Source organism: Sinohyriopsis cumingii, unplaced genomic scaffold (genome assembly GCF_028554795.1).
Source record: "Sinohyriopsis cumingii isolate HCF-2022 unplaced genomic scaffold, ASM2855479v2 utg001752l, whole genome shotgun sequence".
Taxonomy (NCBI): domain Eukaryota; kingdom Metazoa; phylum Mollusca; class Bivalvia; order Unionida; family Unionidae; genus Sinohyriopsis; species Sinohyriopsis cumingii.
Window position 1 is genome coordinate 546,921 of NW_028316044.1, and position 18,094 is coordinate 565,014.

Here is an 18,094-nt window from a genome sequence, read left to right on the forward strand (position 1 = left end):
AAATACAATAATATGTGAAACAGGCTAAAACTAGGAATGAAAATATGACAATGAACATTTGAAATACATATCGGCATATATATATATATATATATATATATATATATATATATATATGTATATATATATATATAAGAAAAGACTTCAAAACAACATTTTTTACTGTTATAAGCGATTTCAAGTGCTTTTGTCAAAAGCAATGGACCGCTTTCACAATACACATTTCCGACAAGTTGCCATTCCTGATATTGATCACTCAAAATCAAACTGAGGCTATCACTGCTGGGTGAATGTTCTTTATATTGACTGGGAAGTTGGAAAGTCTAAATAATATCATGATTTCATGCACATGGACTTAGTGTTGATAAACAATAATAATAATAATAATAATAATATGAATAATAATAATAATAATAATAATCCCCAATAATTTTTTGCTGAAAAATTAAAAACATGCACACAGACAAGCAAATGAAAAATTTCTCTTAGAAATTGGTTTTATACTAAAAATTTGTTTTAAAACATATTTTATCTTATTTGCATTAAATAATTAAAGAAAGTTCTTTTTTTTAGTTTTAATATTTGTCAAATCATGTTTATAAGTATTTACAGTTTAGCTTTCAAAGCTTGTTTGGATGTATGTAGTTTAAATAAACTGTAACAACAGTCAGTGGAAAAACTATCCTTGCAGATGCAGATGGCAGCATTCCATCCTCACCATTTAAAATAAAATTTTCCTAGGTCCCATTTGACTAATACCAATTGTGTCTGTAGTGAAATCTACTAGTCTTCAACTAACAGACAGTTGTTAGGTTCAAACTATGAAAATGTCTACATAAACCCATTTTTAAAATCCTGGCTCTAAGTCAGACAATTATCTAAACAATTTTAATTCCAAATAACTTTATTCTATTGTTCTGATATTGTAATATAAATTAACATTATTTGATAATTTTGATAATTAAAATAACATTATTCTATAGTTTTGGTGTTTGTTAATTAAATGACTTTATTCTATGGTTTTAAATTTTAACTGAAATAAAAGTATTCTGTAGTTATGCTATTTTTCAATTAAATAACAGTACTCTATGGGTTGTAATTTTAACTAAATTAACAGTATTCTATAGTTTGGGTATTTTAATTCTAAAAAAAACATTTGTCTACATTAGGTTTTTAAATTTTAAATAATATTATTCTATAGTTTTGGTATTTAATTTAAATATTATTCTATAGTTAAGTATTTTGTTTTTCATCAATGCAATCACTTTTGACATACACAAATAAGGTCTTTCTTCCTTGAAACTTTAAGTTCTGTGACATGCCTTGCTGAGAAAAATGCAAATGCAATTTCTTCTTCAAACTTTTAATTTCATCACTGTTTTCATTTCCTCTACTAAATAGTCATAAATATGATGTAAATTCATTTCTGACCATTTTTTAAATTTCCAGTTCACTGAACATTTTCAGAGAGCCATAACAGACTGTGAAATGTTGGATGACAACATCATATTTACACATTATTTTAACTAATAGGCAACATCTTTCCTGCAATAGCTGTTTGTATACTGAGACTATCATTGTTAGATTTAAGATTTTCTTTAATTGTTTTACAGTTAAACATTGTAAATTCTCTACTTTATAAATGACATACTTCTCACGTTCTGACATTTTGATTGTAAATCTCCCAGCAGTGAGCGCCTCGTCTTGCAATTGCCAGATTTTGCAAGATAACCCAAGAGCATTACGAACACAAAATAGAAGGAAAAAAAAAATGCTAAACTTACAAAATATTATATTGTTTGAAAGGTGTAGTTCTATCTGCATTACACCTTATTTATATGAACTCAGAGATAAAATGGCAACCTAGCTGGCATTGACCTGGAAACAGAGACTACCGTCTATTTTCTTAATATAAAATGGTGAAACTGTAGATTATATAAAATAAATCATTGTTTCTGTAATATCAACAACAAGGATAAAATATCAACAACGAAAATAAAAAGAAGAAAAAAGTAATAGTTGAAGGTAAAAGAATGAATAATGAACTAAATGAATAAACTGTTTAATGGAAAATTATGAACTCCAAAAGCAAGAAACTGTTTAATGGAAAATTATGAACTCCAAAACAATAAACTGTTTAATTGAAAATTATGAACTCCAAAACAGATGATACATTCATTTGCAAGAGGTTGCCTGTTTGATGTTTTCTAGGTTTAAATGCTTGATTTCAGTCTTTGTAAGCAGTGTTTCCAATAAGATTCCTCCTCTTTCCTGATTTCAGAACTCCAGCTGAAGTTCTGGGCAACTAGAGTTAAGTATGATATCACTGAAAAGTATGCCAGGGGAAGAGAAGCTTTCCATTCCTGGATTTCTGTGCAGATTCTTTGTCATGCAATCAAATTTGTGAAGACTGATCTTTTTATGCAATTTTAGATTTCTCCAACATACTGAAAACTGCAAATCTTACATGTGACCAGATGATTTACTTTCTTTGTTTTTCATATTCTGTTTGGCCCATGTAGAATACATTTGTCACACACTGCTGTGCTAACCAAAGTGTTGGTTCATGTATGTATCATACGTTGACACATTTTGTACCTTTGTCAGTACAGAACCCAGAACTACAAGCATGGTCTTGGCTTGAATAAAAGTCACTCCTGATTAAGGTAAAATTATTATTATTATTTTTATTATCATTATTGTTATTATTATTATCATTATTATTATTATTATTATTATTGTTATTATTATTATTAATGATGCACTTGTTTGTCATTGTTCAGTCTTCAAAATATGCTAAAACATTTAATGTTGCAAATTTTCTCAAATGACTACAAAGCAACATGAACTGGTTTGTATATATAATCATTGAAATACCTAGTTTACTGACTGTAAAAGAAAATAATAAGATCAAGGATTAGCTCAGCTTTAAATGAATGAACATTCATATACTTTAGTCTTAATCCAGTGAATCATGTTTTAAGTCAAGATTGTCAACATTGTTCAACAATGCATACTTTCCACTTGTAACAATACATACTGACAGATCGCGTAAGTTCTGGTCACGATAAATAATGCTCAAATAATGGATCAATCCTATGACATGCCATACAGTACTGACAATCATTATCAACCAAACAAGACACAAGTATATACTTCTGGGGTTTTAAATTTGATACAGGATAAAACATTCTCAGTGAACTAGTTTGATTAGTTGTCAATTGGCGTGTAACTAACATATTTCCAAAGGACCTCGTCTTGCCACTATGATCATAATACACAATTCAAACATACTCTTTGAATATTCAACTGGTGAAAATGTCTTATGAGAATAGTTGTTGTTGTTGTTGTTGTGGGGTTTAACGCCATTTTTCAGCACACGATAGGCTATACATGGCGGCCAGTATTATTGGTGGAGGAAGAACCTGGGAAAACCCCTGAAAGAACCACCGACTCACGAGAAGCTACTGGCAAACTTTCTCACATACCCACATTGGCTGAATCTTAGACTCAAACCGCCACAGACAGAGGTGAGATGGCAGTGATCCGTAATGGAGAGCGCTTTAGACCACTCGGCCACTCGGGGCCCCCTCTTATGAGAACAATGATGTAATTAATGTACAAGTATGTCAATTAGATTTTTGATATTTTCAACATGCTACAGAGTGAAAGTTTTGTTACATGCAATTCTTTACAAATAGACTCAACTAAACAAAACAAAACATGATTGTTACAAAGTTTGACGAGGTCAAAATATGTAATTGCCATCTCAAGAGCAGAATGAATAAGTCTGAATTTAATGCCAAGAATACCAATGATGACTTGTATTAAATATTTCAGCAGGAAAAACAATTATTGGCCAGACAGGCATGCTCATGGTTTAGTGTACTTGCCTGGTGGACAAATTTCTCAACTTTTGTCCCAGGCATCTTGGCAATGGATTTTTCTAGTGCTGAGATATAATGGTAGTCCGATAAAAGACTGGACAGTTGAATGGATAAACAGGCAGACAAAAATATTCCCAATACCTTTACAAGAGGCATGGTAATAATTACCTACTGATTTGAAAATACTCTCCAAAAATTTAAGTACAATTAGCAAATAAAGCATACCAATTACTGCTTACAAAAGCAAGAGTGCCAAAGCCAACTGGAACCTGCAAAAGGTTTTGCTTTAGTTTTTCAAAGACAGACAATGACAAGAGTTAGCTTGGGGACCCTCACCAATAAACAAGATAAAAGATATACACACAAAAAAAATAAGAAAAAACCCATGGCAGATGGGTACACTAATTCAACCATAACCTATACACCGATCCACTTCATGAAATTTGATTTTCTTGTTAAACAATCAAACAGATGTGCGATTTCACATTATATAAACAAAGCAAAATGCAAATGAAGGTTGGACAAAAGTATGACATGATGGTTGTCACCATTAGTGTGTGTGTTTGTGTGTTTTGGGCTTTTTAATGTACCTCTAAAAAAAATTCAGTCATATCGCTATGATGTCTGCAGTGTGGCAGTTTATAGTAATAGTCTACCACTGGGGCATCATGGCACAGACATATGGCATGATGTCACACACAGTCACATTATCCTGACACCAGTCTAACTAGTTCTAACACCAATAACCTCTTCACTTCTTCATGCTGAGCACCAAGTAAGGCAGCTGCTAGTACCATTTTTATAAGTCTCTGGTATGACTATCAGGGTTCGAACCCATGACTTCCCGCATCCGAGGCAGACACTCTAACCACTAGGTCATTTATCTTCACCATGGCGATAGCCTGTATAATGAAGGCAACCACCAAGGACAAGAGATTTGGAACACAGTAGAACTTCACAAAATGTTGTGAAGATTTGGACTTTGCAGATGACCTGAACCATCATCTGAACCCCAAACATCAACACACGCACAAGTCAAGAGCAACTGCCTGACAAAAGAATCAGGTGGATCAGGCATACAATATCGCTAGGCAGGCCCCAGAATGAAACGCTGAATGCAACAGAAAGTATGGGAGACCAAGGGAAGACATGGCACAGATCTGTCAAGAAAGAGATCAAGGTTGCTAAAACAACATTGGGTCAAACTGAAGAGAACAGCCCAGAACTGGCTCCACTGAAGAAGCACAGTTAAGGCCCTAGGCTCACACAGGGGCAAACAGGCATAAGACATAGTGCTTGCCAGTAGCTTCATGAGGGTCAGTGGTTCTTCCCAGGTTTTTCCTCCACCAAAATATACTGTCCACATGCATAGGCTATCATATACTGAAAATGGCATCAAACCCCATAACCAAAACCTTATAGAATTTCCTCTGAGACACATGTGTAAGACCATCAAAATAAAAGAACAATTATTCCAAAAGATATTTCTTTTATATATGTGCCATTGCTGGCATGAGAAGTGTGTAAACTTTTGCTTGTATTGCATACATTCAACAATGTTTTGATGTACTGCATGTCTTTCTACTGAACAATATAATTCTCTGGTATTAAATATAAAGTTTATTTTTGTCCAATTGAAACATTTAATACATTGCTTTCACAAATAGCAATTACTGAGCATATTTGTTTCTCATAAAAAATATCACACTAATGAGGAGAAACTGGCTAATGTATATGGCTGCCAAATTGTGTCTACGATGTCCAACCGGAAACTTTGCAAGCATTATAGACATGTGGGTGGAATAATTATATTGACAGTGGATCGGTGTATTTCCAATGAAAGGTAAAACGATAACCAGAAATATATACCTACCTTCATATCCATTAACAATGTAGGTACATGTGTGTATTGCCACAGTTCCTACAATGATTGTGATAGATGGAAGTCTACTCAATGTCTTTATTTACATCAACTTTATAATTAGTACATGTAAGTTTAAGAGAACATTTTAATGTTTGGATAAGAAATGTGTCATGACTTCTGTATTGTGATTTTCTAAATCAAAGACTTTGACACATCCTTATTTCAAAGTTCCATTCTGACATCAAAATCAAAATATATTTTGAGTGATCAATTCTTAGTCAAATATCTTCTCCTGAACTGGTAAATTTAGATATTAGCTACAATGAACAGGTTATACTTCAAATCTTCATGATATATTTTGATTCAAATCTCCAATTACACATGTACACTTGTAAAACAAAAAGCAAACTTATAATGAACAAAGTGAACTAGTTTTTCAACCAGCCTTATAAGTTTTGACTCTCAAGGAGTCTTTGTAAGTGGCAAATTAAAAAAACCAAGACAAACAAAAAACACAACAAAAAAAGCCCACTCAGGTTACAACACTTTACATGTCTATGGGTCTAACAGAAGGATTATTTCATTTGCTGTACATTTCTTGGCTCTTGCTATGAAATGGTTCAATTTGTAATGCATGTCTTTATCAAATATATCAGACAATTCAGTAAACCATCTCTGGGATCAGTGTAATATTACTTACAACTACCTACATCTACAAATGGGGACTCCACCTGGGTATGTATGAGTAATCTAGGTGCCATTTTAATGTGGCGTAAATTTTATTTTCAATGAGCTCTCACACAACTAACGAGTTCAACATGAGAGAAAGTATGAGGCTGAGGATGTAAAAAATTTCTGAATTTACCTCAGACCTTTCATATTCTCATGACTGTGCAACTTTATCAATGCCAACCAGTCCTAACGCTAACCTCTAAATGCTTAGTGCCTAGCAAGGCAGCTGTTAGTACCATTTTTATAAGTCTTTGGTATGATTTGGCCAGGGTTTGAACCATTGACCTCCCACATCTGAGGCAGACGCTCTAACCACTAGGCCACCTGAGCAAGAACTGCTTGGTTGTTAAGGGTAGAAATAAACTCATGTTTATTCTTAAGCAGCAAATCTGGATTCTCTCAGTTCAGGAACTAGTAAGAATTAAAGTTTATTCAGTCCAACCAATTTTTATCTGGCCTAGAAAAGAGGATAACTGATTTTCCTGAGCCCTGTACAGGCCTCTTCCATCCTTTAAGTACTCGATAGACTTTGGTCAAGGTAAGTGGGGCAGAACTATAGTTATCATGCAATATCCAGTTTTCTTCTTTTAAGCAACAGACATGGTCTCCACTTAACTTTGACAAACAGGCATCTTTCCTGCCACCATACAAGTCTGTATTATTTTGTTTTGTTGCTTTAACAGCACTTTTGGCCATGGACACACAGATGCAGCCAACTTGGGTTCGCCTGGGCAGGTTCTTCTCAAGTGCAAGGCAGCCATAAATTTGATCCAAATGTGTGTTGTAGAATTCAAGTTATTGTGCAGATACAATCAGTCAGAATGATCTTATCTTTGACTTTCTGACCCCCAAATTAATACGGTTTTTCCTTACCCCAAGAGCAAGCCATCAACAGAGTGTAATTGTATATTGTGGAGAACTGAGTAATTGTGTGGTTTTCTCATTCACAGTGACCTAGACTTCTTTACCCAAACCATCCACAAAGGGTTGTAACTGCAGATGGTGATAAAATCAAATTATGGTGCAGAAACCATTTTTCTTCATTTAATAGTGACCTTGACCTTTCACATTTAGACTCTAAAGATCAAAGGACCGTTCCAGTGGCCTAAGTGCTTAGAGTGTCCATCTCAGGTCTGGGAGGCTGCAGGTTCGAACACCAGCTGAGTCATACAAAATAGCAGTTGCCTCACTTGGAACTCAGCATTAAGAGGTTAGTGTTAGGACTGGTTGGTTTAGTGTCAGGATAATATGACTGGGTAGGACATGATGCCACATGTCTGTGCCATGATGTCCCAGTATAAAATATAAACTGCCACACTGCAGACATCTAAGCAGACAAGCATGAATGTCACTGAATGAATGGTCTTAGCTTCATAACCATTCATAACAAGTATGAAGAAATTTGATTAAGATGCTTACACAACACAACCAAATTGAAATTATTAAAAAAAATTGAACCAAACTTTAATGCATAAAGTTAAAATGGATAAAACTAACATGTCACTGAATGAAGTATCATGGCCTCATAATGAATCAACCCAAGTATGAAGAAACTCTATCAAGAGATTTAGGACATAGATGCCAATGAAAAGCTTTAACCGAAACCTTAATGCCAAACTTTGATTAATTGTTACCTTGGCTCCCAAGATCATAGTGGTGAGCAAGCATGTCATTAGTTTTGTATGATTACTTCCAAGTATGATGAGAATATAAAAATCTTAAATATTAAAAACTAAATATATTAAATATTAAAAACTAAATATATTAAATATTAAAAACTAAATATATTAAATATTTAAAAAAATATAAAATCTTAATCAAACCCTGAAGACAATTTTTCTATAGATGGAGCTTTGACCAAAACATAAAACAGGCAAGTGAGCATGCTGTAGAATGAATAGTCAAAGAGTCATCATAATTCATGCCAAATATAATGAGAATTTATTAAGGGTCAATAGGAGATAGATATATATATATATATATATATATATATATATATATATATATATATATATATATATATATATATATACATACACATACACAGATGCTGAGTATTTAAATTTGTAGTCAGTAATGATCACTGAATTCAGTGTATTTTGTATCCCACAAAAATACAGGAATCCGTTGTAAATACAGACTTAATACTGTCATTATTTTTCTGAAAAAAGAATCAAGACTGGTACCTGATGCTGCATCAAAAAATCTCAATGCAAAAAATATCAAAAAAATATTTTTAAAGTTGCTTTACTTATTTCAAACAGTTGTTTCCTCCATTAAACAGACAGTTTACATTCAAATCACCTGGAAAAGGTCATGGCCTACGTTCAGTTAAAATTGCCATGTTGTCAAATGATTTTTCCCTGCATGGCTGTGCAGGCTCCAAAATCTGGGATATTTCCAGTCATGCACTGTTTCAGTAATTTATCCACAACATTTTGTTTGGATTCATAAAAAAGTTTTCCTTTGTCCAGAAAAAGTTTTTTGGATATCAACTATTATTCTGATGTTTCCAAATTGTGTAGCAAATGGCAGCAGGACATAACCAATCTAGGATACACACCCTGTAGAGTTATACCAACTTCAAGCCACTGCTAATCATGCCAAAAATTTTGATTATAAATGCCATGACCTTTCAAGAGTGAAATGAAGGCATATCATTAAGGTCAATGGAGGCATGAACAATGTGAAATTATTGAAGCCAATATAAAAGGAACTCATTTTAGCCATTTTTCACTGATCTGAATTACTACATTATCTCATGTAGCAGCTAGCAGCTGCTATCATTTGTGATGTCATTGGAAAATAGCTTTTGGCAACCTTAGTCATTTTATGCTGCATATGATGTGTAGGATTTAAAACAACAGGAAATAAATAACTTGTTATAATGATACATGTAGTAAAATCATGATCCTGACTAGCACATACTCTTGACATCAAATATTATTTGGTACATACTCTTAATATAAAATTTTATTTAACATATACTCTTGATATACAATATTTAGCACATTACTCCTGATGTAAAATATTAGTTAACACACTCTTTATACTGAATATTATTTAGCACATAACTCTTGATATAAACTAACATTTAGCACATCCTTGTGATATAAAATATTATTTAGCACATAACTCTTGATATAAATATTTAGCACATCCTTGTGATATAAAATATTATTTAGCACAAACTCTTGATATAAATATTTAGCACATCCTTGTGATATAAAATATTATTTAGCACAAACTCTTCATATAAATATTTAGCACATCCTTATGATATAAAATATTAAGCACATAACTCTTGATATAAATATTTAGCACATCCTTATGATATAAAACATTTAGCACATAACTCTTGATATAAATATTTAGCATATCCTTATGATATAAAATATTTAGCACATAACTCTTAATATAAATATTTAGCACATCCTTATGATATAAAAAATTATCTAGCACAAACTCTTGATATAAATATTTAGCACATCCTTATGATATAAAAATGATATAAAATATTTAGCACATAACTCTTGATATAAATATTTAGCACATCCTTATCATATAAAATATTTAGCACATAACTCTTGATATAAATATTTAGCACATCCTTATCATATAAAATATTTTTTAGCACAAACTCTTTATTTAAAATATTATTTGATTTAGAAAATGAAAGTACTCTGAATACTGATGGTTTAGAGTATTTAACCAACATTAAATGTTATCAGACAAGATATAAGTACACAACTCCATACAGATTGATATTTATGGTCTTTTTTACCATCTTAAACTCCCCATCAGCCTCAGTGATGTAGAATACATCTAATGCACCATACTGTAAGTTGTAAGAGCTGCCTAATGGCGATGAAATCTTTAATTATGCAGTGGTTAGCATACTGAACTAATGAATGAGTGGGAGCTGGGCTATTATAGTGTGTTCCTACGCAAAGCACTTTATTCCACCTGCCTCAGCATTAAATAACCTACCTACTTGTGTTGCCATGTCATTAAATCAAACAAAGCTATCCTAAACATACTGCTCTTAATAATATATAAACCATTTTCTAAATTTTCTGGGGTTTATTTTATATGTCACTAGCGAGTTTATATTAACATTTAAAATGTTAGTTTGAAAAATTATTCTTTTATAGTCAGTGGTAATTTTCCTATAAAAGTAGTTTCAACTCTTGTTTTAATAACTATTATCAATAGAACAATACACAAAGGGAGATAATTACTATCCAGCCTCACCATTTACCTGAAGTTGAGTTTTCTCCCCTGATACAGAAACATTTACCTGAAAGGCCATCGGATCAATACTTTAGTTGTTATTTTTAGTAACACCACAACATGAGTTTATAATGGAGAAACTGAAACCCCTTCATCCAAATTATTAAATAGCTTGCATTCAAATAACCTGATGAGATATTCCTACATAATGTCTGCAAAAAAATCCTGTGAGTTACTGTTCAATGCAATGACAAACCTTTTTCTCTGGCAAAGGGGGGATAACCATGGCAGGGTAGATGCTTTCCAGATAGCTTCTTAAAAGCTCAAACTCATTGTATCGTCTCCATAGAGATGTGGTTCCATCACCAGAACATTTGATATTGTTATCTGTGATCCTGCAAATATGAATGAACAAACTGTATCTACTGTTCTCTGTGTCTGTCTATCTGTGTGTCTCATTACTAAAAATTTGATATAACTGTTGCTTCAAATGACTGTTGTTGCTACATCTAAAAGTGTATTAAAACAAATGGTTTTAAAAAGAATTCCTTTTACACTGGCCTCAATGATTTCATACTGGACAGTCCACACTACTTAACTCACCTTAAAAAGATCAAAGCATCTGTACTCTAAAAACTGCCACCAAGTAAAATGGCATTTCTCAAATTGGTTTACAGGCAACAACTTCTGGAATAAAATTCTGGTCATGCACCATTTCACTATTTCATCTTATTTGTTTGCATGTTCTTTTATTATTTTTTCTAAAGGATCCTTTCATGTGTCACTAATAGGCAACACAAGGTCGCAAATTATGATGCAGATGATAGTGGCATAGGACTATTCATGGGTGGTCACCTCTGTTAAGTCATTGCTAATTTACATTATGGGTACTTTGCCTTGTTCAGGATGATATGAATTTGACTTTACATGCACCATGCTCATACTAAATGGCCAAAATAATCCACAAGTCAGGATAAAGGTCACATGCGATGTAGGATAGAGATATCCCACACTGGAGTTCCACAGAGAAAAACATGATTGTATACATATAGGAATGAGATAAATGATTGTCTCACATTGCTTTCTTACATACAAACATAGAAATGAATGAAAAATCAAACCAATGTGGGTGCAAAGCACCACATGACACCATACAATACCATCATCAAAGTTCCTGCCACAAATTTAAGAAAGATTCCAGACCAAAAATTAAAACTTTCCAGATCTCCCAAAGAGCTCAGAATCCACATACTAACACTTCTCTCTAACCCGGAAGAAGAGTAGTGTTGATGGTTTCTGACTAAGAAGGTTTAACAACAAAAATGTAAGACTTTTTAAAGATTTTTTTAAACTCATTTTCAATTTTTTTCAAGACATTTTCCAGACCTGGAAAAGCAATTTTCAAATTTAAGACCTCTATTAGAATTCCAGACCCATGCAAGAACCCTGCATCATGCAATATTTCTGGTCATTATAATATTGAAAAGAGCAAGTTCTACTATTGCCAAGTAGCAAACTCTAGTTTACAAAAAATACTTTGTTTTAAAGTAATAAACTTCTAATTCCTTTCTAATGATATAAAATGACAAAAGTATTTACAAACTGCACTGTATTTTACTACACCTAGTCTGACAACTGGTTATCTTTTTCCTTAAGCCATTGTTACTATACATGAAAGATTCATAATGATACATCCTATGGACTGGATACATGTAGAATAGGGAAATCAACTAAGAACTGATACATAAGGTAATAAATAAACCTACAGATTCTGGGATTTTAAGGTCAGAGGTCAGGATAATGGCTCAAACTCACTAAAGCCTTGTTTATACCAAACTTTGGACCGGAACAACTAAATTTTTGTCACACATATGTTGGAGTCTATTGATCTAAAATGTTTTGATTTAAAAAATCATATATGCTTTTAATATAAATTTTAATCAGTTATGATCATACATTAAATATCAGAGAAAGTCAACTCTCAATTTTACCTGGTCTCTACAAGGTAAACGATATAAGTGTCCTGCATCTTCATTGATGATGTTGTTCTTTTCTCTGGTTCAACAACAGTGATCTCCATCCACTGAAGCAGGTTGGTCTAAAAAAAAACACCAAAATAATATATGAACCTGATAGTAAAAAATCTGCATAATGTAAACAGTTACAAAGCAAGATATATTTTACAGTGATATCACAAGAAAGACTTTAAACGTGGTCTTTTATCTTGCTCTTAAAATTCCTGACAATTTATAGTACAGATTTTCAAATTTCCTATACTCTGCCCTCTCATTAGCATATTAACTTCTCTGAAATTCAGAATACATACTTTAATGGCACTTCGGTGCATGAAATGAAAATGTCATAAAAATTGGATAAACTTGAGTACCAGGAACAGTAAATTCACTCCCACCTCATGCTCAAGGTAAGAAAGACTCCTTAACATTCAACTCTTCTAGCCCAAAACCTATAGTTGTTTCTTACTCCAAATGCAAGCAATCTGGAAAGTTTGGTAAAAAAAACTTACTCTAGAACAAAAATTATAGTGAAAAAAAACCCCCACAATTTTCTTTGATTCTCAATGACCATGACCTTTGACTTGCAACTCAAAACACCTCTACTAAACCTTAAATGCAAGCCCTTCGCAAAGTTTGGTCAAGGTATGTGTTCTCTAACTCATTATTATGCAAAATCGTTTTTTTCTTCAGCTGCCAAGACTTTGATCTTCGAACTCAAAATCAATCGGCTTCATTTTGACCCAAAGTGTAATCCATCCACAAACTCGGGTGGAGGTCCATGTACATGGTCAAGAACTTGACAGTTTATGCCAAAACCCATCTTTTATTTTTCAACCAGTCAATAACCTTGATCACTGACCTTGTAATCCTAAAATCGTTTTGATCCAACTCCATGTGCAAGCCATCCAAAAAGATTACTCCAGGTCTGTGTATTTGTGATGCAGAATTAATGCCACTGAATAAAAACCCTTTTGTCTTCAGTTATGGTGATCTTAACCTTTTTACTCTAAAACTGATTGGATTTGTTTCTATCCCCTATATGAAAGCCATCCACTAGGTTTGGATAGGGTCTGTAATGTAGAATTGATGTTTTCTGTACCAAAGCTGCATCTTCCTGTCAATGTGACTTTAACCTCTAACCCAAAATTTATAAACTTCTTCCTTAAACCAAAATGAAAGCTATTTACAAAGCCTGGTAACAGCAGAAGGTGTATAACTAGAGACAGAGTAAATGCCCCCAATGCGGATCAAAAAGGTTAAGATCAAATAAAAAGTCACAGACTTACTGAAAACTGTATCAACTATTATAACTGCATAAAAGTCTGAGCTGGTCATGTACACATGCATACAAAAACGTATACAAAATTTATCTCCATGCATACAAAAACGTATACAAAATTTAATTTATCTCCATGCATACAAAAACGTATACAAAATTTAATTTATCTCCATGCATACAAAAACGTATACAAAATTTAATTTATCTCCATGCATACAAAAACGTATACAAAATTTAATTTATCTCCATGCATACAAAAACGTATACAAAATTTAATTTATCTCCATGCATACAAAAACGTATACAAAATTTAATTAATCTCCATGCATACAAAAACGTATACAAAATTTAATTTATCTCCATGCATACAAAAACGTATACAAAATTTAATTTATCTCCATGCATACAAAAACGTATACAAAATTTAATTTATCTCCATGCATACAAAAAAGTATACAAAATTTATCTCCATGAATACAAAAACGTATACAAAATTTATTAATCTCCATGCATACAAAAACGTATACAAAATTTAATTTATCTCCATGCATACAAAAACGTATACAAAATTTATCTCCATGCACACAAAAACGTATACAAAATTTAATTAATCTCCATGCATACAAAAAAGCATAAAAAATTTAATTTATCTCCATGCATACAAAAACGTATACAAAATTTATTAATCTCCATGCATACAAGAATGTATACAAAATTTAATTTATCTCCACGCATACAAAAACGTACACAAAATTTATCTCCATGCATACAAAAACGTATACAAAATTTAATTAATCTCCATGCATACAAAAACGTATACAAAATTTAATTTATCTCCATGCATACAAAAACGTATACAAAATTTATCTCCATGCATACAAAAACGTATACAAAAATCATCTCCATGCATACAAAAACGTATACAAAATTTATCTCCATGCATACAAAAATGTATAAAAAATTTATCTCCATGCATACAAAAACGCATGCAAAATTTATCTCCATGCATACAAAAACGTATACAAAATTTATCTCCATGCATACAAAAACGTATAAAAAATTTAATTTATCTCCATGCATACAAAAACGTATACAAAATTTATTAATCTCCATGCATACAAAAACGTATACAAAATTTAATTCATCTCCATGCATACAAAAACGTATACAAAATTTAATTTATCTCCATGCATACAAAAACATATACAAAATTTATCTCCATGCATACAAAAATGTATACAAAATTTAATTTATCTCCATGCATACAAAAACGTATACAAAATTTAATTTATCTCCATGCATACAAAAACATATACAAAATTTATCTCCATGCATACAAAAACGTATACAAAATTTAATTTATCTCCATGCATACAAAAACGTATACAAAATTTAATTAATCTCCATGCATACAAAAAAGCATAAAAAATTTAATTTATCTCCATGCATACAAAAACGTATACAAAATTTATTAATCTCCACGCATACAAGAATGTATACAAAATTTAATTAATCTCCATGCATACAAAAATGTATACAAAATTTAATTAATCTCCATGCATACAAAAACGTATACAAAATTTAATTTATCTCCATGCATACAAAAATGTGTACAAAATTCATCTCCATGCATACAAAAACGTATACAAAATTTATCTCCATGTATACAAAAGCGTATACAAAATTTATCTCCATGCATTCAAAAACGTATACAAAATTTAATTTATCTCCATGCATACAAAAAACGTATACAAAATTTAATTCATCTCCATGCATACAAAAACGTATACAAAATTTATCTCCATGCATACAAAAACGTATACAAAATTTATCTCCATGCATACAAAAACGTATACAAAATTTAATTTATTTCCATGCATACAAAAACGTATACAAAATTTAATTTATCTCCATGCATACAAAAACGTATACAAAATTTATCTCCATGCATACAAAAACGTATACAAAATTTAATTTATCTCCATGCATACAAAAATGTGTACAAAATTCATCTCCATGTACAAAAAAACGTATACAAAATTTAATTTATCTCCATGAATACAAAAACGTATACAAAATTTATCTCCATGCATTCAAAAACGTATACAAAATTTAATTTATCTCCATGCATACAAAAAATGTATACAAAAATTTAATTCATCTCCATGCATACAAAAACGTATACAAAATTTATCTCCATGCATACAAAAACGTATACAAAATTTACCTCCATGCATACAAAAACGTATACAAAATTTATCTCCATGCATACAAAAACATATACAAAATTTAATTTATCTCCATGCATACAAAAACGTATACAAAATTTAATTTATCTCCATGCATACAAAAAGGTATACAAAAATCATCTCCATGCATACAAAAACGTATACAAAATTTAATTTATCTCCATGCATACAAAAACGTATACAAAATTTAATTTATCTCCATGCATACAAAAACGTTTACAAAATTTATTAATCTCCATGCATACAAAAACGTATACAAAATTTAATTTATCTCCATGCATACAAGAATGTATACAAAATTTAATTTATCTCCATGAATACAAAAACGTATACAAAATTTAATTTATTGGCATCATGAGGTTTCTACTCAATCATGCTCTCTTGCCTTATCTGAGGTCAGCAATGAGAAACACGAGTCCAAAATGGTAAAAAAGTCCAAGTGGTAAAAAAACAAAACAGTTTTACAGATCAAATATTTGCCATACTGGTCTGAAAATCGTATCACTTCATCAATACATGCACACAGATATGTGTGCCAAATTGTATTTGTCTATTACATGTTTTGGACACAAGCTTCTAAAAACGGATGGATGGAAAAATAAAAAGGACTGAATCAATATGTAACTGGTGAACAATCCATAGGTGTAACAACTAATCTATAGCATACTGAAGGCTATTGATAGATCAATCCAAGCACACTAATTTTAGTTTAATATGTCACATGTATAAAAAGACACATACTTTTATTTTTTTAATTTTTAAAATCAACAGCTTTTTTAAAAATATTCTAGTCTTATTCCATAAATACATAACCTTTCAAAAGAAAGTTTCTATTGATTAAATAAATAAAGCTTACTAAGTGTGGGTTATCCCTTCATCTTTGGAAACATCTCTGCAAGCCAAGGTCATCGATCCACTTTGTTCCACATCAGTGGATCAACAACTTTTGGCTAGTGAAGATGCTCTGGGAGCACCTCCAACAACATTTATTGTAGTGAGATCGTAATCATGGGTATAATGCCATATTTCAACACATGACAGGCTACACAAGGCCACCAATATATTTCGTGGAGGAAGAACCCTCGGAAGAACCACCGATTCACTGGAAGCTAATGGCAAGCTCCATGACATACTATGATGAATGCGCCGAGACTCAAACCCACGTGCACTGAGGTGAGATGATAGTGATCTGTAATGGCAAAGTGCCTTAGAGGACATGGCCACTTGAAGTCCCACACAACCATATAGGCCACTTGGCCACCCAAGGTCCCCTTTTGTTTAGTGAGATTAAGAGATGATCCCGACATTACCTGTGATCTCTACCTTATTCAAGTACCCAAGGCTTGTGAAGATTTATATATATATATATATATATATATATATATATATATATATATATATATATATATATATATATATAAATTCTTAATGAAAACTCAACAATAGCTTCTTCTATATTCCCTACCAAACTTACTGTCCTAGAAGATGAACAATTTACAGTCTTAATAAAGTTTATTTGTTGCTTAATGGACACATTGTTTCTATTCAACCAAAGTTTTTTTATTAATCTATGATCTCTAATCCTCTTTTGACATCATAATATTTTGCATTATATAAATATATAAGCAACTTGTTTGTTTGTGTTTAATTATACTTTGTTTTCTTTATATTCACATGGGTAACAAAACTAATGACTAATAAATTTCAGGAAATTTTGTAACTTTGCCATATTACCAACATAAAATGTTAGCATATAGCCGATGGGGAAAAAATATATTAAATTATAGCCTACATTTTTTGGTCACCTTGTATGAAATAACATACATACATACACA

General features: G+C 31.7%; 1 protein-coding gene across 2 annotated transcripts in view; it reads right to left on the reverse strand.

Moving 5' to 3' along the window:
* LOC149771589 (sorting nexin-4-like) overlaps positions 1 to 18,094 on the reverse strand; it is a 58,168-nt gene that overhangs the window by 37,151 nt on the left and 2,923 nt on the right. The window contains exons 2-4 of one of the 2 annotated variants that reach the window (XM_089948317.1): positions 12,708 to 12,814; positions 10,973 to 11,111; positions 5,761 to 5,808 (exon numbers count right to left, since the gene is read on the reverse strand). In XM_089948317.1, the coding sequence (XP_089804443.1) occupies positions 5,761 to 5,808; positions 10,973 to 11,111; positions 12,708 to 12,814 (294 nt within the window). The remainder of the gene's footprint in view (positions 1 to 5,760; positions 5,809 to 10,972; positions 11,112 to 12,707; positions 12,815 to 18,094) is intronic. The other variant, XM_089948318.1, reaches the window with a different exon arrangement.